The sequence below is a fragment of the Pelecanus crispus genome, chromosome 1 (assembly GCF_030463565.1).
Source record: "Pelecanus crispus isolate bPelCri1 chromosome 1, bPelCri1.pri, whole genome shotgun sequence".
NCBI classification, from domain to species: Eukaryota; Metazoa; Chordata; class Aves; order Pelecaniformes; family Pelecanidae; genus Pelecanus; species Pelecanus crispus.
The window spans coordinates 14,845,953-14,873,319 of record NC_134643.1 but is presented as its reverse complement, the minus strand read 5'-3'; the positions used below and the strand labels follow the sequence as shown (position 1 = coordinate 14,873,319).

Below are 27,367 nucleotides of genomic sequence, written 5' to 3'. Positions count from 1 at the left end.
CCTGTCTGGGCTGAGCTTAAATAATGCATAACACCAGTTTTCGCAATAGGTAATTTAAAGCACTGATGTCCATGAGAAATGAAGATTATGAAATGAAGCTTGATTGTTGCTATGCACAGGTCCAGTCCCCTCTAAGCAATGTGAACGGAGCACTGAGTGTATCTGAACCCCCAGGTTGTTTTGTCCTAATTTCTTTCCTATACATTTAGGAAAACTTAAGAATTTGATAAAATTAAATGCCAGAACTGGTGTTATTCACCATTCTGCATTTATTCTGCTAGTTTCATTTCCCATTTTCCCCCTGATAAACCAATATTGAGGTTTTTGACTCACCACCCAAGCTGCCATTTGCTATTGCCTGACATGAAACCTACTCGTTTCACCTTCCTGGCAGAGAAGTCCTTTGTGTAGATTCATAGGTTATAAATTACATTTAATGTGAAAGAAGACGACGGGTAAGTAACATAATCAAGCACACTTCACATAGCATGTGGAAATGTTAGGTGGTGTTTATTGATTTTGCTGAGTTATACAAGAGGGGCTGCCTAGATAATGCCTAGATTAAAACCAGGGTTTAAAGTTAATGCCATATTTGAAAGACATTTTAATAGCTTTGGAGCAAAATGATTTGTGTTGTTTTGGCTAGCCCAAGGTTACAATGAAATACTGTCTTTATTACTTCCATACCAGCGCTTCTCTGCCGCTGTTAGGAATTAAAATGTGAGTGTTACAGATTTACTATACAGAGAAAACCAGAAAAGATAAAGAGAGCCTCAGGATTGAGAGCCAGGGCAGGTGGCCGAGCTACCGCTCGCGGTCGAATGCAGGCCATTATGGAATTGGTTGCTGCAAATAATAAATGCTGGATTACAGGCTGACTTTCATCTTAATCCTGCTCATATCATTGTATGAGGATAACATTTTTGTATGATTAAAATTGTCCATTTTTGAATTAACTCAAACAACAAAGCATCTGTAGTTCCTGGGGGGTGGGGAGTGGAACAGAGAAGCCCCCAGCTCAGCAAAATGCTCCTGCGCATCTCTCCAGTGGGGGAGGGAAGGGGTTTCCATGAAAGCAAAAGCAGATAAAAACAGAAAAGTCCATCAGGAATTGCAAAAAAAAAGCTTTTGCCAAACCAGTTATTACCTACCCACATATAAAGTTAAAGGCAGGCAATCAGTTTTACAGGGTTTCAGAAAAGAGAAACACCTCAGCTCAGGACTCGGCTTGAGAAAAAATATTTCCCAGATTTTCTTGGTGATGGGGAATTTCACTAAAGCAGGCAAGGAGACTACTTTCAAATCTTTATATTCGAGATAGCACCTTTCACACAGCAGTTCTTGGAACCAGTGTGTGTTTTCTGTACTGCGTCTCTAGAATGGACTGGCTGTAGGGATCTAAATAAAACATCATTTACCTTTCTGCAGTATTTTAATACCCTTATCAGCACCTTATGGTGCTCATTTTCTTGATTATTTACCTTCGCAGCTGACCCAGGCTGCTAAACAGAGAAAACAAAATGTCTCTGTCTACTTGTCAATACGTATTACTGTACTACTGAACTACTTTAACTTTAAGATGCTGTAATTTAAATTTTACCCAGCTTCATTGAAAGGTCACCCTCTCACTTTGAGGATCTCCACATAATCTGACATTAAGCATTTAATGGCATTAACATTGAAGCATGCAGTATGAGTATACAAGTAGAAAATGCTTACTGAGCACAGGGCTTACTACTTGGTCAGACATCCAAGAAGCACTGTAAGAGTATTTCTGCGGAGTTAATGATATTATTATTTCAGGAGCTGTAATTACTGGGTGTCCATTACATCCAGGTCTTAACAAGTTCACTCCCTTTGCCTTCAGCAAGGTACTCTATACAATGTTAGTACACTCAAGAACGTGGTTAAATTTAGAAGCATCATTTAATTATTTATTTGGCAACAGACACATTACCCAAGCACATACCTGCTGGCTGTATCTCAGAAAGATACGCTATAAATAGCTGAGCATCTTTACATCAGAATAAATTGGAAAGTGGCATAAGGGAAGTACAGCTTTCTGCCTGGCTTATTTTTCTCTCCTTAATGTTCTCAGCACAAAAAGCAACAGAATTGTGATCTGAACTTGTTCATTAGAAGAGAACAAATTTGTGGGAGTGCAGGAAGCACATCATATCTCTGACTATAAATAGACTAAGAGGAAGTAGAGCCGGATAAGTATTTCCTCAGACTTTGCTTCTCACCTAAAGGAAATTAGCTGCATTAATTCATAAAAAGTACATTCACTGTTATCGGGAATCCTGGAAGGAGGTGGGTGGGAAGGGACCGCGGGAGGTGACCTGCTCCAGTGCTCCCCCCACGCTCCAACCAGGGCCACCCTCTGGGCGAGGGCAGCTCGCTCAGGGCCCCGTCCACGTGGTTAATTTTTAGGACTTCAGTTCTGAAGTCCTTCTGATTAATTGATTAATCTAATCAAATGTATTTACTAATTATTCTTCTCACCTTTTACAGTTTCATGCTGGAGGCTTTTAGCATGCTTTATTTTTATTTAGATGTATTTAGATGTATTTATTTTTATTTAGATGTAACTTCCCAGTATTTCCAAAATGGAACAGCCTAAAGCTGCCAGTGGAACAAAAATTACCTGCTCTCTGAAACCTGCTGAAAATAAGTAGTTGAGACTTTGCACTTCAAAATTCATAATTCTCACTAAAACTAGACTAGAATTGATTTGTACCAAAGGCAAATACCATTGACATTTTGTTTTCTAGTGTCAGGTATTTATTTCAGATTGTTTATCAGAATACACACAAGGGTGCAGATAGTCAAAATCCTCTTCTCACAAGGGAGAAAAACGTAGCCAGCAATAAAAATACTTAATTCTTTCCATGAAAAGGTAGACTAAAATTACAAAATAGAATACAGGGCTTATAGTTTTTAATTTGAAGATTTTTTTTACACTTAAAATATTTATTTGTACTCTGTACTTGTTCTATAAACAAAGACAAACTTTTAAAAAAGTCTAAATAACTAAAATGTGTCATAATTAAAAATCACACTAGTAACTAAATTCAAAGTTGTCACTTCAAGGAAAAATTAAAATGCTCTGGTGATCTTCTCTTGAGGAAGTTTTCAGAGGCAGAACGGGATGAACAGTGAGTTGCACATTTTTGTACCAGTACTTATGGTATATCCAGCACAAACTATTCCATTTTTTTACATGGTTAAAATCATCTGGTTCTTGATTGGAAGCCAATATAAACATACACCTAAAAATATTAGGATCAGCAGAGCGTGCTTTATACCAGACTGTATGGTTCATTAATTTGGAAAAAACTATTAGCAAGCCAGCCAAAGTTGACCAGTAATTTATACTATCCAGTTTGGCTTAATTCAAGTGATATCAACAAATCGTAATCCTTAGCAAATACTAATCATTATTCATCACATTAGCAAAATTAATCAAAGCAATCTTCTAGCATTAGATAAATGGGATTCTTTTCAGCTCCCTTTTGTTTTTCAGGATGCAGACAGGACACAAATCAAACCCTTCTGCAATTTTTTGTGTGAATTTTTCTTGCACAGTTCCACATTAGACTCATTCTCCTTAAAGCCAGCATTAGATATTTCATCTGCTTATCCACGGAAGCACTTGCAGGAACTATCAAGAGGTTGTCAAGAGGCAGAGGACATCACAGTCTATAAGGAGCAAAATATTGCTTCCCTTGCAGATGGCACCCAGTTTTATCTCAGCAAAACACAGCTTCTAATCAATGTTGTTAAGAAATCTTAGAGAACAACAGCCGTATGACTTGGGGTTCTGTAAATCTGACACAGTTTGAAGCAAAGCCATAGTGAGAATTAATCTTGCCTGCCATTATCAGCCTGGATACAAATAACTGAATACCTGGATACAAATACCTGATATGAAGTGCCTTCATAACATCTCTCCTGAAATACTGTGCTCTTAGTACTTCTATCTACATGATATTTTAAAAAATAAGGTGTGTAAAATATTCACTAGTACTTTAGATGGCATTGAAGGAAACCAAAATCAGCTTAATGAGACTTACAAAAAATGGCAAACAAGTCATGACCATCGCAGAGGGCCATGTTGCAGGTGGTCAGTGCTGGCCACGTCCTGGCTACGGGTTCTCAACCCTCCGAAACAAGGAGCAAAGCAATTGAGAAACATAATTTTGTTTCCTTTTTCTATTCTTTCCTGTTTAGTTTAGGTAGAATTAACAAAGCAATGGTCAGTAGCTGTTTAGCATTCCCACACATTGCCAGTCAAAACCCTTCCCTATTAGCATCAGTGTCTGGATTCAACTTTGAGCAAATTTTATTTTATTGAAATTTGCCTTGGGGCAAAATGCAAGCATGTAAAGTGCAAGCCATATTAATTAGTGTTCCAGAATATTCAGTATATGAAAATAGCTGTTTTTTGTAACAGAAGCTGCTCATCATTTTTGATAACAGGCAAAATTGCTGCCTGAGCTTCAAATGTATCATTTACAATTAAATCCATGAAGGTTGTCTCTACTTCCACTTTTTTTCAAAAGTTTTAGAAGTCTGTGAACTTCAGCTAGAAGCCTATCGAAAGGAGTAAAACAACTCCAAAGGAGAAAAATACTTTGTTCCTGAAACCCGAGGACAAACTTTACTATACATATGTACAGATAAAATTAGGCTATTCTTGGCTGGGGGGTGGTTTGTTCCTCCCACCCCCCAAATAGATAATTACACACGCAAGCCCTTAATACTGAAAGCATAATCTTAATTCTGAGTTAGATTTAGCTAGCAATAACCTCACCAAGGCATCAGGTTTGCTGGGACATACTCAGCTTAAGAAAGAAACGGCATTTTTCTCTAACGCAGTAACTTACTAATGTAGACTTCTTTATGGCAATCATTGTGCATGTTTTATTACCCATTTTCATGGCTAATTCAAAACCTGGGCATTCTTGATTTAAAGCAAGCCTATTCTAATCTCATTCAAAAGGTTTTATGTCATCTTGTACAACTTTTTCTTTGGAGGACGGGAGGGTATGAAGATTTACAGCATGACATCCTGCCCCTGCTGCTCTGCTCGGAGCTGACAAATTGTTTATTACCATCTCTGGAAGCAGTGTGAAGGACACCTCCCTTCCCTGGCTGAACTGGCCCTCAGTACCTGCTATGTTACTACTTGAATTTTGGTCATCTATTTGTTCACAAAGTCAGAGTATAGCTTTCCTGGTCAAGGTAAAGGCAAACATCCAAACTTGCAGGTTTCTATTTTAAATAATCCTAGTTTAGGATTACAGAAATAATGGTAATATGGAGTAACAGTATTAAGTAATAGTAATATTGAAGGTAATATGGAAAATTATATTGAAAGCCAGTGGCTTTCAATCCCATCTCAGTAAACCCTGTCCTGGAGTGCAGTTGTATGTTGTCCTTCCTCCCTTTTCTTGGGAAGAAACTCATTAATGTAAGATAGGATGAATATTGGTTTTGTAAAAGACACAAGCACCAGATCCATGCGCTGCTTGTATATTTAAAAAAGATGGTTCAAATGGCAAAGAATAATGCCTGAACCTTGTTGATGATTTTTTTAAATGGATTAATTTAATTGGTTTTTTTTCATTGTCAGTTCAAGTTTTACAGAAATAGATACTTAAATAATCTTGCTATCTTATGATTTTGAGTCAAGAACATAAAAACAGATTTGTCATCACAGCCAGTAACTGCTACACACATTGACCTTGAGGACTTTCCCAAACTAATTTTAGTCTTAATACAACCTGTTCTGCTTATTAAAATAATAATAAAACCCAGCACTTGTCTCTCCTCTTTTCATTCTGTCTCCATCACTCTCTTTCCAATAACACAAGTGAAATACCACGTCTACCTTGCAAGGCCCTTTTTTTGGAGGCTCCATTTCTTTTAAGCAATAATTTTGATCTTCATTGCGTAGTTTGAGGGTGTTCAGATTTAACAGACAACATTTTTCATATTGATTGTACTGGCAGGGAACACTCATTTCCTATCGTCTTTACAGTATGGGCAGCATATATTGCCTTCTCCAATGTTTTAGCAGCATATTTGGGCTTGGCTTTGTTTAAGAGCACTGTACCAAAAGTTGATTGCAACACTAACTGATATGGCATGTGTTATAAAGTCTGTATTGCTGGTTATTTTTTACCATTTATGTTCCTTTAATTTCTGTCTAACAGAAAACTCAGTATGTTGCTGGTTTGCCTCACAGCCTCTGGCCAGCCAAAGTGGTTAAACTGGCTGAAGCTCACTGATTTTTTTAACTGGATTCCCCTGAAATAAAATGAACAAGTGTGATTAAGGGTTGGAACTCCGAAATGCCAGAGAAGTAGGAAGCGACGGCAGATGTCACTCAGTAAAGTAAACCATCTCAGCAGATGGACAGATAGGAAACATAAAGGCTTTTCCTGACATCATTTGGTTTTAATATGATAGAAATAAAATGCCTTGTCAGTAAAATATAACCAGACAGTTGCTTTGTAGTCATTTTGGGTACATGGTTGGTAATTCAAAGGCCTGCTGCCTTTGCAATATTAATTATTCTGTGCTTCGTTACAGCAAGAATATGTGTCAGACCAGCTGAACATACCACACGCAGCTGGAGTGGCTCAGAAGTCTCTCTTCCATCTATGCACAATTTAACATTAGTAAAAGATACAAGAAAGCAACTTTGTGGGTCATTTCCAGGATGCTAGTTGATGTATCAGGCAAAATTATAGAGACAGGATTTCACCCCATGTTTTGGGGTGTTTTTCCCCCTGCAGAGGTACGTGATGTGTATCCCAGAGCAGAAAAGCTGTTCTGTAGAGCTGAGAGCTGTGAACGTGAGCTGCCTCGGGGGAGCTGGGGCTGCGAGCAGTGTACTTAATGACATATGTTCCCATTAAAATGTGTAAGCTGTTCTCTTGTACAAGTGGTTAACACCTTTTTAATCAGGCCATTTATTTCATTACAAAAATAAGTACCCCGAGTTGGAAAATGATGGTATTTTGTGGTCAGCAGTTTCCACATCTATGTATATGTATTTCCACATATATATACATTTATATATATTAAAAAATGCATATACAAAATTTTCAGTGTGACTGAACATATCTGAAGCACACATAAACATAACATACTACCCGTAGCACGCATAATACATACTCCTACTGTGAGCAAAACTGTGGTACTCACTCAGTACTCCTGATGCCATCAGAGGTGCTGCTTAATTGAGATCTGCTCCTCTTAAACATGGAAGGTAGCTGATGTCTGCTGCTTAGAATCTCACATTTCAACCTGCTTATGAAGCAGAAATTTTGGGCTTTGGAGCACAGATTGGGATTTTTCTGTTTCGCTGGGTGTTGAATTTTCTGAGATGGATGAATTATCTGGTGTCTGAGGAAAAACAGTATTTTTAGTGTATTTAATTACCACTCAGGTTGTTTATCATGTTTTCTAGGTTGAATTTTTCATTCCCAGTTTTTGTTATTTTGACCGTCCCCTTTATTAATTGTTAAGCTCTCCTTTTGTGACAACACCCAGAAGGCACCCTTTTATAAATCAAAAGTAAATATATTACCCTACCTTGCAGGGGTGCCATAAGGCTTAATTAGTTCATTTTTGTAAAGTGTTCTGAGATTCCCAGATCAGCATCAAATGTTTATTATTAATTATAGGCTCTAGTGAGTATATTGGAGGATTTCTTAATTTAATTCTCTTCAGGCATCCTTAAAATAACTGATTTTGTAATGTCTTTATTCTTTCAAATTCCTAAAGCACATTTGCTCTTGGCTCAAGTAATTCTGCATATATTTTCCTACCACTTACTGTATTTTTAGTTCTGGTTTGGTTTTTTTAGATATATATATAGTAATATGAAAAACAGTCTTTTACTGTTTTCCCTATGAATTCTGCTATGTGGATTATTCTCTAATAAGAAGGTTTTGTTTAAACATTATATGGTGGGTATTTTCCTGCAGTGGGGTGTGTTAAGTAATTTACCTGGCTTCCCTTGGGAAATTTTCAGAGATTACATGGCACTGCTGTGATTTATCATTTCTACTTTATTTCTGACTCATAAAGCATGCATTATTTTGTGTTTACCTTCAGCAACAGATCACAGGAAATTTCATCATCAATCAAAGCACTTTAAAATCAGGAGAAGGGGTGATGCGACAAAGGCACAGTCAGCAACAGTAGTTATTGGAGGATCATTTATTGCTTCACTCTGTTGTAACACTTCTCATTTTATTGGTTTTCCCAGGATCGGGTTCATGTCGTTTCAGTTACTCAGATCCCAGCATCACCGTATCCTACAGTAAGAACAGTTCTGCAGATTGGACTCAGCTGGAGAAAATTAGGTTTGTTACATCTTCTTAATCATTTTGATGCTTTCTGGCTGAACAGGTGGTGTTTAAACATGGCTCTTTTAAAACTTGTTTTAATTGTTAACTTTTCAGTTCTCACTTGTTCATACATGTTAAAAGATGAGGGGTAAAATTATGGTCACTAAGCTAATTGCAGAACTGCCACTGGTTTTGGTAAATCAGTTTCATCCATCCATTATGTGGGAGGTAAGGAAGAGAATGACTTAGGGTTAAAATGCAACTCCAATAACCAGCAGGTTCAGGTGCCTGAAAAACTAAAAATTTGATTACTTTTGCATTTTAGCTCTGCTTTTAATGTCAGCAAGAGCCATAATTTATAGTGTTACAAGTTTCTACTTTGGTAGGATAAAATATTCATTAAAAATAGTTTATATTTTGATAGGAACACTTGGCTTCTAACACTCTTATAAAAAAAAACATTATGGTGAATTATGCCTTGTTTTTTAAACAAACTGGTTTACATGAAAACACAAAGGATTATGAATGGGGATTTAAACATTGTAATATGCACACCTTTAAAGGCAGAATCAGTATCGGAGGTGGGCTTTTCTAAGAGAGCAGAACCAACACTTTATTAAATAATATTGGGAAAGGTATTTTGTTGATTGGCATATATGCTTAGTTATAGAAGTATAATGGGGAAGAAAAAATACTGTTTATACATAGTGTCCTCATAATGTCTCAGTCTGCCTCCCTGCATTACCTTAGCATCTGTACCATGCAGGCGATTTGCTCGAGCCTATTTTCAGTCCATTGAGACAATTTGCAGAGCAAAAGGCTACTTGATTTCTGATGAGTAAGCAAAATTCTAGCTGCAAGGCTGTGGATTTCAGTATCTCACCATCCCACTCCTTGTGGGAGCGTGATTACGATTTCATTGACAAAAGCACAAATTATGAACAATTTTAGTAAATCAAATGGTGCTAATTCTTAATCTCAGAAAAATATAAAGGAAGGGTAACTTCACTGCAGCCAGTGGAGTTGCCTCAGAGTAACCACACAATACCTTTTTTTTCCTCACATTGATGCAAAATTATAGGGCTAGTTCAGTTACCCTCATAGCTCTGCAAACCAGGAAACCCAAGAGTTGTGATGGTGCAAACACAAGCCCTTGAAGCACAATTGTTTTTAAGTGAATGCATATACAGTTTGTCTGTGCTACTTTAACTTTGACTGCTGGATCGGGCAGTAGAAAATAGGTCAATAGAGCAACGTGGTACAAAGTGGAGAGGATGAATTATGAAAGGATGCTCATTTCTCCTGTGGTCCATATGAATTAGAGTGTTTATTTGAATGTGCTTCAGCAGCTTTCACTGTGCTATGTGCAGCTCCGGGGAACGGTGGGAGAATGGGGAGAGGTAGGCCAGGAGGGCAGCTGTGAATGGAAGGTCTTGTGTCGGTGGGTGTTGCATCGGTGGGATTTCAGGTCTGGACCCCAAGAGAGGGAGGGGAATGATCTTCTTGGGGAAGGCGGGCGCTGTGTGTGGGCTCAGGGAGAAGTGAGGACATCTCAGAGCAGCACTGCAGTAGAGGGTGAAAGACATAACATTTGGCAAGTGCAGGGTGATTGTGGGGGCAGGTTCTGGGTGTGAATATGGGCCAAATTCAGTTGCTTTTTCACATTTCACTACACTCTAATATTTTGCTTTACAAAGAGAAGTTCCTGTATTTTCTCCTACAGAAGCAAGCCGTTGGTGCCTTTTTTCCCTAAAAGCTCTGGATTGTCTGTGACAAACTATTAACCCACCAAAGCATCACTACCAAGGCAGAGGCAAGGTTGAGTAGCTGACATCTTGCAAACCCCAATTTTGTAACTCCTTGCAGCCTGAGGTTTGAATGTAGCTAATTCCCTTGCTGGATGGTGAATAAACAAAAATAATAATTCTCAGCATCCCTTGCTTGCACACAGAGCTCAGTCCTTTCATTGTTAGTAGCAATGTAAAGATGTTCACCCAGAGCTCGGGCTGAACCTCAGTCCTTTTAGAGCTCTGAGGACAGCTCTGGGAAGCAGAGCTCAAGGTCCTCCTGATCATTGCCTGATGCTAATACTCCAGGTCTGCCTCTCCTTCCCACATTTTCCATTTTCAGCAGCAAGAGAGAGGACAAATGGGTTGTTTCTTCTGTATTGTTCTTGAAGCAGAACATGGAGAGAAAGGCAACCTGGTCCTCCCCATCCACAGAATTATCCTGACAGCAGGGGTGTGGCATTGGAAAGACACATCTGTCAGAGAAAATTCCCAGCTTTTCCCGCCAGCCATTCTGCTCCATCCAGATCTATGAGGGACTGAGGCAGCAGAAGTCAGGAGTTTCTTTTGATGAAAGCTCATGCAAAAATCACATTTTGGGAGACCTGTTTTTGTAAAGTGCTTTCTTAAAATTTCCGTTTGGCTATACCTGAAAAATACCTGACAATGCCCAGTCACCTGGGAGCAGCATCGAGTATGAATGTTGCCCTGCTCTTTCTTCCTGCTCTCCAAATATCTGCATTGATCTGTTATTTCTTGCCTTAGCTTGTACTTTGAAGCAAGGCTGTCTGTTTGGGCTGTATGTGCACTGCCTGGCACAGTGGGACTCTGCCTCAGGGCAAGTACTTTCTGATCTCCATAGAAGATTTATCAGCATACAAGGGACATCAGCACAACTGTGTCGCACCTAGTAAATGTGTTAAATGAGGAAAAAGTGTTCCTGGCTATGGCTTCAAGTTGGTCTAATTCCATATCATTGTTTTTCAGTGCCCCTTCCAATGTCAGCACAATCATCCACATCTTGTACCTTCCTGAAGATGCTAAAGGGGACAACATCCATTTTCAGTGGAAGCAGGATTATGTTCATGCTGGTGATGTGTATGAAGCCTGTTGGGCATTGGACAACATCCTGATCATAAATGCTGCTCACAGAAAAGTTGTGTTAGAAGATAATCTTGATCCTGTGGATACTGGCAACTGGCTTTTCTTTCCTGGGGCCACAGTTAAGGTTAGTCTGATTTTCTATGACTTAATGTTATTATTACTCTTGTATGTAGGAGAAGACAGTAACATCTAACCAAACTCTGAACCCACAAAGGTGTTTAGGCCACTCCATCTGCTAATAGAATTGGGCTCTTTTTTACTTTGTTTTTACCTTTTCTCTGTCCCATCGGGGCTTTCTCGAACAACGCAACTTCTCTGCCATGACCAAAACCAAATGACAGTTTATACTATGTCAAAGATCATGTAACAGAAAATGGGAAACAGCTTCCTTGGGAAATGGGAAACAGTGCAATATTTTTGAAACAAATTCAAGTCTCTCTGTTGGATATTTTGAAATCTACCTGTTTGTTTATCTTGGTGTTGTTCAGCTACCACTACTCACTTCATCACAAACCATCACGAAAAACTATGGTTTCCCACTTTTTCTAACTGTGACTATCACGTCTCTGTTGCAGCATGCATTCAGGTAGTGTCTGCTCCTTAAAAGTCTCTTTTTCATTAAGATCCTGTTTTGATATATGAGATCCAGCAAGATCATACAACCTTGCGAAAAACTCTAAGGAGCCCTACAAGATCTTTGTGCACAAAGTTCCTTCAAATGCAGACTTGTTCAACATCTAGAAATCAGTTGGATTCTCACTTTCTATGTTTCCAAGTAGCCAGAAGTTGCACAGCAGATGACTTTCTGTTTCCATCCTATTTTTCATTCACAAAAAAGGCAGTTTTGATGTCAGGGTTCATTTATGATGCTGGTAATGGTTTTGGCAATCGCACAGGAAACAGATGTCGAATACTGAGGGCAGTAAGAGGTTGGTTATGGCCTCATCCTTTTCCCACAGAACCTGATATGAATGGCCTCAGTTTAATCTTTTTAGAAATAAATACTCCCACTAATCAACTCATAGTACCTGCATATTGACTTCTTTTAACTTTAGTAAAGACCATTTAAACGACAACAGAGTTTTCATATGAAATTTTAAAATCAAATAATGTCCTGCGCATTTAACAAAGTAATTTTCTGTGATCAGTTCACATTTGTTGTGTTGTCAGTCTTACCTCTGGATTTAAAAATCCAGCCCACACATGTGAAGGTGTGAAAGCAAAGCCCTTTAATGTGCCATAGATGCCGTTACTTCTTCTCAGCTTGCTAAGCCTAAACACAGCTTGCTCCTTCTGAAACATGCACAAAGGGCATCTAAACTTCAGCAAGTAAACCTCTTTTTTTCCTTTTTCTTTTTTTCTTTGAGTTAAACTCAACCAGTTTGTGTCAATACACAACTATGGTTACATGTGAGATGAGAGACCTAAACACAGAGATCACTTAGTGCTTCTAGCCAGAAATCCCATTCAAGCTCAAACCTTATATGAGACCTAAGTGAGGACTCACCAACCTGTCATTCCTGCAAGATCGTCTTCTGTTTTAGGGACAAGTGAAATGTGCATCTCTCTGTTCCCAGCTGACATTTGGCTATGTGTAGCCACTTTCACCAGGTTAAGGCAATGTGTAAGGCTGTGGTGTAGCCACACTGGATTAAGGCTGTGTGACACAGGGCTTTTATTCTTCATGGGACCCTGTAGTTATTTCAAACAGGTTTAGTGTATCTAGATTGTCATCAGAGCACTCCATTACTCAAATTTAATTTTTGAGGTTTTTGTTCTGGTTTTCCTCAAATTTTCAGGAACAATCTTGTCAAATATGATTTGAACAGATTTTGCAATGTGAATTTCATGTTATGTCAAAAGTAAAACTATAAATTGAGTCAAGATCTACATCAGATTCAACATAGACCCTGTTGTAGCATTATAACACCAAGGATAATTTTTTTGACAAAGTTTTTGTGCTTTTCAGGATTGGAACATTAAATAAAACTTTACAAAAAGTTCTAATATTTTCTTTAAAACATTTAGCATAGCTCTAATCTCAGTTCATCACAAGCACACTATTTTGTATAAATAGAAAGGTGAGAATCTTTGTACATTATGCTAACGACATTACATTACATCCTAAATGTAACCACACCAGTCACCTCTGTTTCAAGCAGCATTTCGCAGCAGTCGGATAACTTGGCCAGTATAATGGCAGAACGATGGCAGCAATGGGTAGCACATCTTCACAGGATTCCCAATATTGTTAATGCTCTCAGGCTGCAAGAGTTTGTAGAAACTGGGTGAAGCTTTTAGGAGATTTCTCTATCATAGCCAAAGGCATTGACCAGCCAAATGATGTTGGAGAAACCCTGACAGTGCTACAGGGATAGCTTGCATCAAAGCTGCTTCTAGTTCTCCTTTTGCTTCCCAGACATCTAAAAGTTGCTAAATAGTCCTGATGTTTGTTCAGGAAGTCTGTATAGCAATTTAAAATTTTTACTTACATTTTTACTAAGGGATAAGCAGATTTCATTGCTATACTCTGCTACCTTTTATAACTCTCACCTATCTGCTTTTTAAAGAGGTTCCCATACTTACAGTCTATCACTATCCTAAATTCCATTTCAAGCTGATGAGACCTTTTCTCTGCCATTCAAGCCTGTTTGTGCCATACGAGTTTCAATTCATATCCTCCTGTCCTTTGTCAATTAGTATTTTAGATAAACTGGCCTTAAAAATCTTTCTTGAAGTTTGTGTTAACTTCCTCACTGGCTTCCTTCAGTACTTTTCTTTATGAGTTTCCTTGACAATGCCAATGAAGAGTCACATTTCTGGATGTTATTTGTTGTCTAACTCAGTTTTGATTAGTATATATAAAACTGTGGGTCAATTCTTTTCCTAAATTGTGCTGTAAAGATAAGTAATTTCATTGGGCTGAGGGAATGAAATATTAAGAAAAACAAAAAGAAACAAGAAAAATGATTCTTCTAAATTTCTTCCATTTACTGGGATTATTTTCTGTATTCATCCTTTCTTGCTCACCACCTTTCACCACCCTAAATGATTGATATTGCATATTTCTCAGGTGGAAGGGCAGTGCCAGTCTGAGATAGCTCATCCAGCTGGCAGTCAGAACTGAAAGAAGAGGAAAAAACACATACTTATTTCGGGTAGAAAAAGGAGTAGAAACAGTCTTTAAGTGTTTACTTTTTCTGTAAGTGTTTACTTCTGAACTGCCCCAGCAGGCATTGCTCAGATGGTGGAACTACCTTGGAGGCTCTGTGGCACATCCAGTGTAGTGAATGAAGCAAACAAGGGTACGAACATGAGCCCGTGATCTTGCACACCTTAGTTGTTACAACACCCCCTTGCTTGGTTTTGGCTTGTGCAATCTCCCAGGCTTTATCTTCAATGCATAGAATCATAGAATCATAGAATGCTTTGGGTTGGAAGGGACCTTTAGAGGTCATCCAGCCCAACCCCCTGCAGTGAGCAGGGACAGCTTTAACCAGATCAGGGTGCTCAGAGCCCCATCCAACCTGACCTGGAATGTTTCCAGGGATGAGACCTCTACCACCTCTCTGGGCAACCTGTGCCAGTGCTTCACCACACTCATTGTAAAAAATTTCTTTCTTATGTCTAGTCTAAATCTATTCTTCTTTAGTTTGAATCCATTATTCCTTGTTCTGTCACAACAGGCCTTGCTAAAAAGATTGTCCCCATCCTTCCTGTAGGCCCCCTTTAAGTACTGGAAGGTCACAATAAGGTCTCCTCGCAGCCTTCTCCAGGCTTCTTCATCCATGTCCAGTAGGCAGCAGGGATGACACCACTCTTCTGGGAGGACAGAGTTTTCCCAGGTGGATGCAAACTCTGCTATGTCATTTGCTGTCAAGGCCAGAGAATGGTCCCTGGCCTAATCCAGTCACCATTATGGTCCCAGCATGTTACAAGCGCTCACCCCACCCATCCATTCAGTCATCCCAAACCTTTCAAGGGAATTCTCATTAAATACCATTTTGTTGCCTTAGTGGGTTACTCTGTTAGTAAAGATAGCCATTAAGATATGGTTTGTTGGTAGTTTAGAATAAATGTTGCTGTTGCTCACAGTTAGATGTGGTTCAGTAAGTTCTTTCCCAATAGTTGATCAGGAGCTGGCTTTTAGAATTGCTTGTTATACCTGGTACATGCTTTTGTTGGATGCTTATCAAGTTGCAAAGAAAGTTGGGGTTTTTTTTCTGTAGAAGGTTTACTTTGGTAGTACTTGAGGTCTACTAAAATAAATAGCAAACATTACAAATTTAGTAGTTGTGTTGGTAAAACTGCTCAAATTAATAGCTGCTTAGATTAATAAGGTAAAAAGACAGCTGAAACAAAGAAAAGTACTACCATGAAGACTGTTGTCTGGGTCCTGGGTTAGATTCAGTCACTGGAATAGATAGCACAAGCATTAATGGTAATTATGCACCAATGTGTTCACTCCAGCTTGGTGAATTTGGACAGTGTGTTCTCAATAAGCACTTCTGGGAACTTGCTTGTGCCCAGCTTGGGAAGCGATTTCTCCTCCTCTCCCAGTCTGCTTGAGCTTGGACCAGGAATTTCATTACATTTCTTGCTGCGCTCAGGAGTGGTTGCTGCTCATTTGAAAGCACATGGCTCGTTGCAGACGCAGCTGGAACTGGCTACTGAGATAGGAAGCAAGCTGAGAGATAAACCACTGAATTTGTATGTTTTGGTTCCAAAGAAGACAGCAAAAGACAAGAAAGATGCTGTTAGCAAGGCCAAGCAACCCTTAGGAGATTAATTGGATCCACTGGAACGTATTTATCTGTGCTGGACTGTGTGGAAAGGTGTTGAACAGGATAAATTTCTGACTGCATTTCAATTTTTCCAGTGACAGCTCTGAGCTTGAGCACGGCCTCACAACTGAGCATGGTTAGGATGTTGCACTGGTGGTTGACATTGCTGAAATGCATGAAGCAGTGCTATGCTCTGAGAGCTGCTAAAGGTCTGTGAACCTCAAGACTTCATAGCTAATTGGGGAAAAGATGAAATCTTCCTTCAGTAATGCTTTTTGGATCTCTACTCCTATAGAACAGAAAAGTGATCTCACCTTTCAGTGAACACTTCATACATCTTGTCTATTTGACCAGAAATTGTTGTGTTTTGAGGTACAACATTTGCCAAGTTTTTTAGTTTTCTCTGATTGCCCTGGTCCAAGATTGGATGTGAAAGCTCAAAACCTGAGGCTGAGAAGAGAGATAACCTCAGCAGTCTTATAGTTTGTGTCTCTGCAGTGCTTTGATTACATAAAAATAGCATTGAGGCCTAACCACCTGCCTCTGAAATTTTTCCGCATCTGGGAAAAAGCACTATAGATCATTACAGACACTGGAGTGGTGATGTATTTGGTTATGATGTGTTAACCCAGTGACACTTCTCACCTTTGAGAAGAGTCCAGTTATAGAATTGCTGTCTCACAGTAGTTGCAGCTGCTCTTGGTGGCTGAAGGTTGCAGTCCAGCTGATCAGCTTTGTTTGGTCTGCAGGACTTTGGGACTACACCTGAGGCTATCTGTGCTGCTGAGCTGCAAGCATGCAACCTGGCACAGCACGGGATGGGGCAAGGGCGGAAGGTCTGTGCCAGCCTCACTGAGCAAGTTGTGTTTAGGACCAAGGAATGGTACCTGATGCATGTTATTCACTACCATGGGCATGACCAATAAATCCTGAAAATGTCATAATCCAAATATCCAGATACAGTAAGCCCCTTAAGTTAACAGGTCATCACCATTCAGCTCATTTTCATTTCCCAGAAATGCATGCCAACTTCTCAGAAGAGAAATCTGCATAACAAGAGAGTGGGAGAACTGAACACTCACACTCAGAAAAATATGCTGAAAATGTGTCTGAAAAACTCTGTGACCTTTCACCACACCCTGAGCAGAGCAGGGCTATGTACATCCTAGATCTGTGAGTCGTTCCTGAACCTGTGTTGTTGTGTGTCACTGAGCAGAGAAGACATGTGCATAGGCCTAGGAATGTGGCAAAAAGAAAGGCTGATTAAGCTATTCCACCCCCACAGTTCCAAAGCAGATTTCCAAATCTCTGAATACTTTGTTAATTAATAGAAATGGCATTGGATAATCTTCTTTTGAAACAAACATCCTGATATTTCACATTGTGGTGGGTTGACCCTGGCTGGACACCAGGTGCCCACCGAAGCCGCTCTATCACTCCCCTACTCAGCTGGGCAGGGGAGAGAAAATATAACAAAAGCCTCATGGGTCGACATAAGGACAGGGAGAGATCATTCACCAATTACTGTCATGGGCAAAACAGACTCAGCTTGGGGAAATTAGCTTAATTTATTACCAATCAAATCAGAGTAGGGTAACGAGCAATAAAACCAAATCTTAAAAAAACGCCTTCCCCCCACCCCTCTCTTCTTCCCAGGATCAACTTCACGCCAGATTTTCTCTACCTCCTCCCTGCCAGGGGGACAGGGAATGGGGGTTGCAGTCAGTTCATCACACATCTCTGCCGCTCCTTTCTCCTCAGGGGAGGACTCCTCACACTCTTCCCCTGCTCCAGCATGGGGTCTCTTCCATGGGAGACAGTCCTCCATGAACTCCTCCAACATGGGTCCTTCCCATGGGCTGCAGTTCTTGATGAACTGCTCCAGCGTGGGTCCCTTCCATGGGGCGCATTCCTTCAGGAGCAGACTGCTCCAGCGTGGGTCCCCCACGGGGTCACAAGTCCTGCCAGCAAACCTGCTCCAGTGTGGGCTCCTCTCTCCACGGGGCCACAGGTCTTGTCAGCAAACCTGCTCCAGCGCAGACTACTCACGGAGTCACAGCTTCCTTTGGGCACATCCACCTGCTCTGTCATGGGGTCCTCCATGGTATCTGCTCCCCCGTGGAGCTCCATGGGTGCAGGGGCACAGCTGCCTCACCAGGGGCTGCACCAGGGGCTGCAGGGGAATCTCTGCTCCGGTGCCTGGAGCACCTCCTGCCCTCCTTCTTCACTGACCTTGGTGTCTGCAGAGTTGCTTCTCTCACATATTCTCACTCCTCTCTCCAGCTGCTGTTGCACAGCCATTTTTTTCCCCCTTCTTAAATATGTTATCCCAGAGGCGCTACCACCATCACTGATGGGCTCAGCCTTGGCCAGCAGCGGGTCCCTCTTGGAGCCGGCTGGCATTGGCTCTATGGGACATGGGGGAAACTTCTAGTAGCTTCTCACAGAAGACACCCCTGTAGCCTCCCCACTACCAAAACCTTGCCACGCAAACTGAATACACATATATAACTTTGTCAAGTTTAATTGTGCTGAAATAAGATTTTTTCCCATTTTATGGTTTTAATTTCTTGTTTAAAAAAGTGTTGAGGTACCCATTGTCTGAATCAGATCAAATATATTTGCTTATAGGAGGAAAGATGATACTCTAGATATGCCAGTGTGAAAATGGCAGACTGAAATTGCTATGACCTTTTCGTGAACAAAATTACACAGGCATAGTTTCTTCTGACAAGACTTTTAGTTTTTTGAATAAAACATAGCAAGGCAGTATTTGGTCTGTGGGCCAAACCCAGCCTTCCAGCCAGCTGCTTTGCCTCGCAGGAACCCTTATCCACCACATCATCCTGGGAAGAGGCGAGCAGGCTTCCTGCTGCACCTCATCTGAGAGCCATTCCTGCTTCTCTGTGGGTGGAAGGTGGAGTGTGAGAGAGGAGGAGAGGTGAAGAAATAAGAGCAGGGTGCACAAACCTGCACAAAACCTGTCAACTGGCTCCCATTAATGAGAGTGTGGGCACTCTGAGCTGTGCCCATGAGGAGGCATCTGTATATCCATAGGGCTGGATGTAGCCTGTGCATGGAATTGCTCTTGCTTTTTTTTTTTAATAATCACACTTTTAATTAAAATAATAATAATTAGGTACAGTGCCTAGGGGGTCATTTGAACTGGTAGGTGGTTGACTGTGGTGCTGTGAGTTGTTCAGGCAGCTGAGAATTGCTGTCGGGCAGCAATGCTGAACCTGCACCTTTCTGCATGCCAGTTCCCTGCGGCTCGGAAGTGTGGTGGGGGGTGGCAGGGAGCCAGCATTAGCTCTGAGCTGGCATCAAAGCACCAGGGGTCTTTCCTGCCTCCTAGAAGGAAAGAATTTGGTCCTTGCAAGTCACTGTGAGATACACATTAGTAAAACCAACATGAATTGACCCATTAGGTGCCAAAGAGTAGAAACGACTTGGGTTGACTCTTTCTCACTCTAATTTTGCAGTGGTATAAATACACATTATTACTTTCAGAAGAACAGATGAGGTTTAATCATGCTCACTGCAGAGTGCTAGAAACATCAATAGTTCCCAATAACATAGAGGAATAGTTCAGTTTGTGCCAGATAAATGACTCATTAAGGAAATCAGTCATCGCCAGGATGACCGGTGTTGTACAAACATCGTGAAATGTCCTAGAAAATTAAGAACCATACGAATCACTGATAAACAAACAAACTGTTTTGAGCACTAGCCTTTGAATAACAGTCTATAATCAGAAATGATGAGTGAAAACACATTTTATAAACTGTTTGTTACTACATCACAGGACAAGTTTCATCCCGTTGTTTTGGAAAGGGAAGGTGCACTATAACCCTTCCTGCACCTGGCCTGCTTGCGCAGCCAAGGTTTTCATTCTGTAAACTACATTAAGTGATGTGAAAATGTAGCATGTGGGAAAGATTAAAGCCCCATTTATCTCATGGGAAAGTATTCTAATCACACTGTAGTTTTTCCTTTGGTTAAAGAAGGGATTCAGGCCAGAAGCATTAACAGCTAAATCCACAGAATTTAGAATTGAGAATCTTTCCTAAATTCTGTCATCATACCTTTGCTGGCTAAGACATTGCATAAAGAGTATGATTTTATCAAGACTGAATCTATCCTTGTACCTGCTATCATGCCAAAATCTAAAAATTTTTAAAACCTGTGTGACTCATTCCCAAAAAGACACAATATCTAATTTATGGCTCCATTGACAATGCTGCTTTAATTAATTTTCTTCATCTTTTTTCTTGTTCCTCTGCTTCTCATATCTCATCTGTTTGCATTGCCTAGATTTTAATTAAAAAAATCTCTCCTCTCGAAGGAGCAATCTGAAGTGGCAAAAGTAATCACTTAAAATATTACAGTCATTAAAAAATTGGCTGCGGTCAAAGCCATGCATTTTCAATTTGCCGACAAACGATATTTTCATTTCCTTTTAAAGCGCATTTTGTATTTGAATAGCATACGCCAGCCAGCCTGGCTATCTGAGATGCTCCTCCAGCTGGGTGGGCTGCGTGACAACTCCTTAATGGGGGAAATTGATGGCCCTCTGCTCGTGTAGAGGTGAAGGCATACTGGGCAGATTTCTTTCCATCTGCCGTCAGCCCTTTGCAAGCTGGCACTGCCCAAATGCCCAACACATTCATTCCAATGCAAGAAATGTCGCCAAAAAATAAATTGTGAGGCTACAGCTGTCTGAAAGAATCATCGGGGCCATTAGACCCAGGAGAGATAATATGAAGAGGTGCATCAGTGTTTGTCTCTGATAAAAACCTAATTAAATGATGGTAAAGATGACTGTGGATACTTTAAAGGCACAGAGGTGAGCAACATTTTCATGGGAGCGTGGGGACAAACCTCGGGAAGATGATATGCAGCACCTCAGCCAAAAATCTGTTACACTGAGGAATTTCACACTAGTGTTTCCTGTTGATGCTTCTCTGAATGGCACAGTTGCATCATTTTGTTGCCCTCTGTTCTGCTCCCCCAGTAAAGAAATCCCATACTGTAAAGCCAAGAGGTATTTATTGATTCACAAGTTTGACTTGAACAACTGGGACAAAAGCTGGTTTGGATGAACTTCAGTGCTTCTGTTTACATTCCCAATCTTTGTCTTTTGAGCCTCTAAAAATCTTCAGGGCTGTGTCCTTAGCTGCAACAGTGGCATAGGCTGATCTGGTTGACACTTGTGCTGCTTCACGACAGGGTGAATGGGAGACCTCCAGAGGTCCCTCCCAGCCAAGAGGTCACACTGAGGGTAGCAGATGTCTCCTTACATGGTGCTTTCACGCAAGTCTTTAAAAATATGGAGATTGTTCAGGCATGCTACATGAGGTAGGATCCCAGATCTTACTTTGGGCCTTTAAGCCATTTAGATGCTATGGAAAGTTTTTATTTATTTAAGTCAGTATTTATTTATGAAAACATAAATAGGTCCAGTTGGAAAGTACCTGCTTCTCCACATTTGATTTCCCTGCTTTTGCTGACCGATGGTTTTGAGCAGTCCTAATTGAAACCCTTCTGTATCTCAGATGATCAAGAGGCTTTCCTTAAAGCACCTACAAAAAAATGTGAAAACTATAGGTAGAAGATGTAAAGTATAAGGAATATAGAGTAGGATAAAGAGAGTGACAGACTCTTGACAAAAGTTTGCTTTTGAAACCATGCACTACTGTCTCCCATAGTCTGCATCTTCAAATTATTAGCTAATGCCCTCATAATGTACAACAGAAATCTCACCTGAATTAATAAGACTTGTCGGCTCTCATTGACAGCTTGACTAAGAACTGTACTCATAGACTAGAACCATTCATAGATAACAGCAATTTTAGCATGAAAATGTATTTTTTGTAGTAGTGGTACCATTGTAGCATCAAAGAGCCCTGAGCAGGGAAAGTACCACTGCTGCCTCTTCAGGCACAAAACAAAAAGATAGTCTGTGTTCCAGGAAATTGCCATCCATTTATAAAACAGGAGATAAGCTGGGACTAGGGAGATGTGGGAATAAAAGGAATATTGCAAGAGGGGAGAGTGCTCATCCTGGTAAGCAGCGTGTTCTTCAGTGTAACCAATGATAAGGCTTGTTGAGGAAAGCACTACGGAAGCATCTGACGGACATCATCTTGCGGGGAATTTGCCAAGTGTGGTGGGCAGGATGGGCAAGGGCATGCAAGCTTGGTCATCTCACCAGCAGATGTAGTAGCAAGCATCAGGAGTCAAGGAAAGGTGAGACACGAGATGGTGCATATGGGAAATAGCGCGGGCAGGTGAGGACAAGCCATGCAGGGCCTTGAAAGTAGGGGAAAAGCAGTAATACCATAACTATCCAGCAGACAAACTTTAGAAACACAGAAAATTCAGAGTGAAGATTAGATTGAAAACAAATCCAAGCATGCTGAGATACAGGAATGCATCCAGCCAATTTTCATTTCACCCTATTCATGCAAAGCAATAGCTTAACAATTGCAGCTAGTGAATAATAGTATTGGTAATGCCAGATTGAATTAAAATGTGGGGTTTTTTTCCCCTTGGGATGACCACAGTCCCTGAACAGAACTTGGCTTCTTTCCATTTGGCAACAGGCGGGGGTTGTTTATTTAGGAATACAACAGTTTATTTATGGCAGGCTGACAGTCCCACTCCAGTTGCAAACAATGGGAAATAGCTACTGTTGTGAAGTGGCTCCATTCAAGTGCCTGCAAACGTCCTGTGTTCTATTATGTAGGTGATTTGGGAGAAAACTTTGTTTAATGAAGGTTATCAGATTTGTTAAAGGATTCATTCTCTAAATTAATTTTTCCTCACAAATTAGTTAACTTTTCAGTGTTGTAATTTGTGCAAGGATACACTAAGTGTTCCACATGCTTTTAATCCCCTTTAAATAAAATTAAACTCTGCTTTAGTTCTGGACCTAAAGCTGATGCTTCCATGGTAACAAGGAGAAATATCCTACAAGTTGCTGTCATTTGGCCTTTTTAGTTACAAAATTTGCACAGCAAGTTCATTTGTTTTTATCTTATAAATCATTTAAGTGTAAATAAAAATGAAACAGAGAACAAAATTAACCTGGAATTTGTAAAAGAAAACTCTGCATCTACATAGAGAGATCTGCAGTATCTCCAGTTTAGGGAGAACTTAATCCAGTTAGTTTGAAAACACAATACATGTTCATTCCACACTTTTTATCAGTTTAGAATGACAGAAAAAAAGACCTGTAAAATTCAGTCTTTAAATACTGGAAGTATATAGACTACCACTGAAAATGTAAAGCCTTTAGTTTGAGAAAGAGGCAACACAGTATGTAAATTGTACTTTAGTTCTTTGTTTCTAAAGGCTTGGATTCAAATGCTGGGTTGAACCCAAGAGAAAATGAGTCTGATGGTTCCAATTCAGTCTCTGATCTGTTCAAGCCCTATCACAAAACCTCAAAATAATCCAACACAGTCAGCAGCCTCCTGGATGTTGAACAAGACTGACGAGGTAGTTGGGGGTGATGCTGGTGAGGGACCATCTCCTGTGGAACTTCTTTTGCTCCTGGGAAAATTGGCTGAGTGCTCTTTGAGGTTATTCACCCCCCAGCGGTCCATTGGATGAAAGAAAAAAAAAAAAAAAGCAGTAAAAGTAGCAACAGATAGCAACTGCTTGGAAAATTAAAAGAAAAATGTGGAAGCTAAGTGTGAAGTGGGGGTGATGATTATACAGGCAAGGGAAATGAGGCAGGTGGGAGAGGATGAGACTGTGAGCAGAGGAGCCCTGGCCCTTGCTGGGGCAGCATGGCTCATGCCAATGGGGCTTGTCCTTATCTGCTGCTTCCATGGGCACATGTTCAGGGTCCCAAATGGCGGCACTGGGGCAAAAATGTGCCAGAAAACGATGGCCCTCCCTCAGACCTTTTTTAAAACACATACCTGTGTTTTGAGCATCTTTCTTACTCTCTTTAAAGGTAATGAGCTTCTATTACTCATTTCATAGGTATGTAGAATAAGAGAAGGAGTTAAAGCCCAGCCTGAATGTCTCTTCTGCGTAGCTGTTTCACATGAGATTCAAAGCCAACATAAGCAGAGGGTGATTTGAGCCATACGTTGTGTGGTTCATTAACACATACAATATGCATAAAATACATATTCTTAGATACTGCATAGCTGTGTATAAAAGCATAAAGACAGTTTTATAGAACTAATGAAATAAATGATGCTTTCGAGCTTTCATAAAGGGTTGATCATACACCACTGTATAAATAATTATTTATTCACCCCTTTGCCAAACTGCCCATTTATTTATCTTGACAACCTAAACGGAAACTCCATCAGATATACTTCAGTAAATATTCTGTTAGACAGCAGAAGGACGTACAAATGCTAAATGGTAATGGGGTTGTATCTGTTTTGTGTTTATTTTAATAGCGGCTTTCATCAGGCAAGAGATTACTATTACACACTCCATTATCAAGTGCATACTTACACATAACTTAGCACCTGAGAAATAAGTAAGGCTTATAAAGGATTTTCCAAAGCTTGTATGCAATTGTAGTAACTAGCTCAGTAGGATCTATTTGTCTATTTGTTTTCTAAGAGATGAAGGGTTACATATAAATTTGAATTAAGTTTTAGCCTGAATATTTATTTTTAGTGTATTTACTTCACTGCCTGCAGGTAATAGTAGTTTTGTGGCAGATTGATTGACAGATAAAGGCAAATGAAGAAAATTCTGAAAAGCAAGAAGCAAAATAAACAAATTATTCTTAAAATTCTGATGTTAGCAATTCCTGTGAGTGTGAAGGATAAAATCAGTGAACAAAACCCATTTCTCGGTCAATTATAAATAACTGCATAGTACAAACAGTGTTTTTCAAAGAGAGGTAAAATATAAAACTGTTTCATTAATTTCTGCAAGTTATAAAATATTTTATGTGTAAATTATTCTGCCTTTTCAGTGGCAACAGCTGCATATATGGTGCACTGTGTATATGGTGCATTAACAGAGCAAGACGACTGGTGAAAAAATCTATTTAATTTCTGTGATAAATTATCAACACTTCAGAATCTTTCTATTGCTTTGACCTTTCTCTGGAAGAAAACCAGTTTAACGGCAACTTGTTTATTTTAGAAGTTGAAACAGTCTTCACATTTTTATAGTGTGTTTATTTCTTTAAGTGATATGTAGTCAGTGTTAATAAACACAGAGCTGTAGTCATTCAACTGTAGACCAGAAACTCTCTATACAAAAATCAGACTTCAAGTACTCGGATAATCTTTTTTTCTAACAATGTGTAGACACCTCTAGAAATATTGTCGCAAATTACATTCCTAAATATAAATTAATTGCTAAGTTATTGGCAACCATACTTGAAAATCATCAACAAAAGTATTTCAATTATGTCTTTTTTTGCATTGATAAATGAAGGAAGAGTTATAGAATCTGACAAAACCTGTTATTTTGTACTTTGCTCATCAAATCCCATAGACAAAGATGTACTGGGCAGTTTTCATTTCTTGCCACATTGTTCTCTTTGTTAAAAATTTAATTATTCACTTATGTGGCACTACCATGACCTTTTTAAACGCAGAAGAGGTGGTTGTCATACTTTTCCTCGGTGCATTATGAAGGGGTGCAGAGACAAGAGGGCACTGAATAGACAATACTGAAAAGGTCAACACAACCCAGCATTATTGTACCTCTTTTTCAGATGTTGAACTGTGGTAAGAATGCAGAATTATTCTAATTAATAATTTCTTATTTCATCTTTCTCTTTTAATGTGACCAAGATTTCCCCCCAAAAAAGTGTTAGAGCTAATTATTACTTTTATCAGTACTTGTTTTAATATGAAGAATTCAATAAAATGCCAAGTTCTCAGTTTCATTAAGGCCAGGGAGATCTTCTTTAGAAGCTTACAGTATCTGCTTCAGTCTCACAGATTTTGCAGACTTTCACCATTTTATCAGACACATGAGAGGGCAAAAATAGGGTGGGAGAAAGAAGAAAATCTGTACCATAACCCCCATGTGCTCCTCACAGACAGCTTCTTCCAGGTTGATATGCCTGGAGAGTCGTGGTAGTCAAGGCACGTTGGGGCAGACGCATTGCTTCATTTGATGGTGCTGAGGTGGTATATACAGAAATGCAATAGAAAAAGCAGACTCTTTGGGTGTGGGGGCAGCCTCGGGACCCCTGAGACTGCTGTCTCACAAGAGCTAGTTGCCTACAGAGCTATCTGTTATGCTATTTGAATTAAATATAGCAAATAGCCTTTTCACTCGTACACATCAGGCCCAAAGTTTACTGTATGGCAATGCATAGCAATTTTAAACACAAACACCTCTGCTGGCAAAAATTCAGGCATGGAAATCTGGCATGTTTCACAGCATGAAGCTCTTATGCCGACAAAATATCTATAGCAATATTTGATATACTACTAGATTTATACATACACACAGTTGTGTACGTGCCAGACATAATCGCAATACTTTAAAATAGCAATAAACACCCAAAGATATGGTACGTACCTTTTCCACGCAAACACAGTTTTACAATGGTCTGAAGCAGGTTTGTAGGGAAGCAGGTACGAGGTTAGGATGCAGTCATTGTTGGGGTCGGGCCAAGGAAGATAAAAGATGACCATCCATTTTTTATTTTTATTTTGTCTCAGGTGTCGGTGAGCCATTAGATAGCACACAGCTCACTCTGAGCTCTGACGGTCGTGAGCAGGACAACTGTCCTTGCAAGCCCTATGTAATGTCACCTCCTTTTGCCCACAGCATAGCTGCCAGTCGGATGGAAACTCCATTTACTTCCACGGGACAGAAGGCAGCGAGTTCAATTTCGCCACAACTCGGGATGTGGACCTCTCCACGGAGGATGCCCAGGAGCAGTGGGCAGAAGAGTTTGAGAGCCAGCCTAAAGGGTGAGTGCCCCTCGCCTGCACAGGGCCCTAAGCAGGCACGCGGCATCACGCCAGGGGTCAGGAAAATGGACAAAGAATTGCATTTTGTCTTTGCTGGGGGGAAGATTGTGACTAGGATAAATAGCAATACAGTCAATAACAGGTGATTGTAGATTCTAGGAAGGAACAAGTCTGGAAAGCCCAGGAGGAGCAGTCTGTCTCCAGACCATTCTGTCACCAGAGCTTCTAATGAAAAAGGTTGTGCTTGTAAACTATATAGTAATTCTGAAGAAACACGCAATGTTGATCTGTTTTTTCACTCTGTCACACCTGAGTGTTTTTAACAAATTCATAATCATATGAAATCAAATTCCTTGAGAAATTCATCCCCCTCTGGATCCCTGCTGTGAGCCATGCTT

General features: G+C 40.0%; 1 protein-coding gene across 1 annotated transcript in view; it reads left to right on the top strand.

The window, feature by feature from the left end:
• The window catches only part of RELN (reelin), a 304,962-nt gene that overhangs the window by 155,888 nt on the left and 121,707 nt on the right, over positions 1-27,367 (top strand). Inside the window, exons 9-11 of the mRNA XM_075728102.1 lie at positions 8,288-8,384; positions 11,144-11,384; positions 26,824-26,969. Of these exons, the coding sequence (XP_075584217.1) occupies positions 8,288-8,384; positions 11,144-11,384; positions 26,824-26,969 (484 nt within the window). The remainder of the gene's footprint in view (positions 1-8,287; positions 8,385-11,143; positions 11,385-26,823; positions 26,970-27,367) is intronic.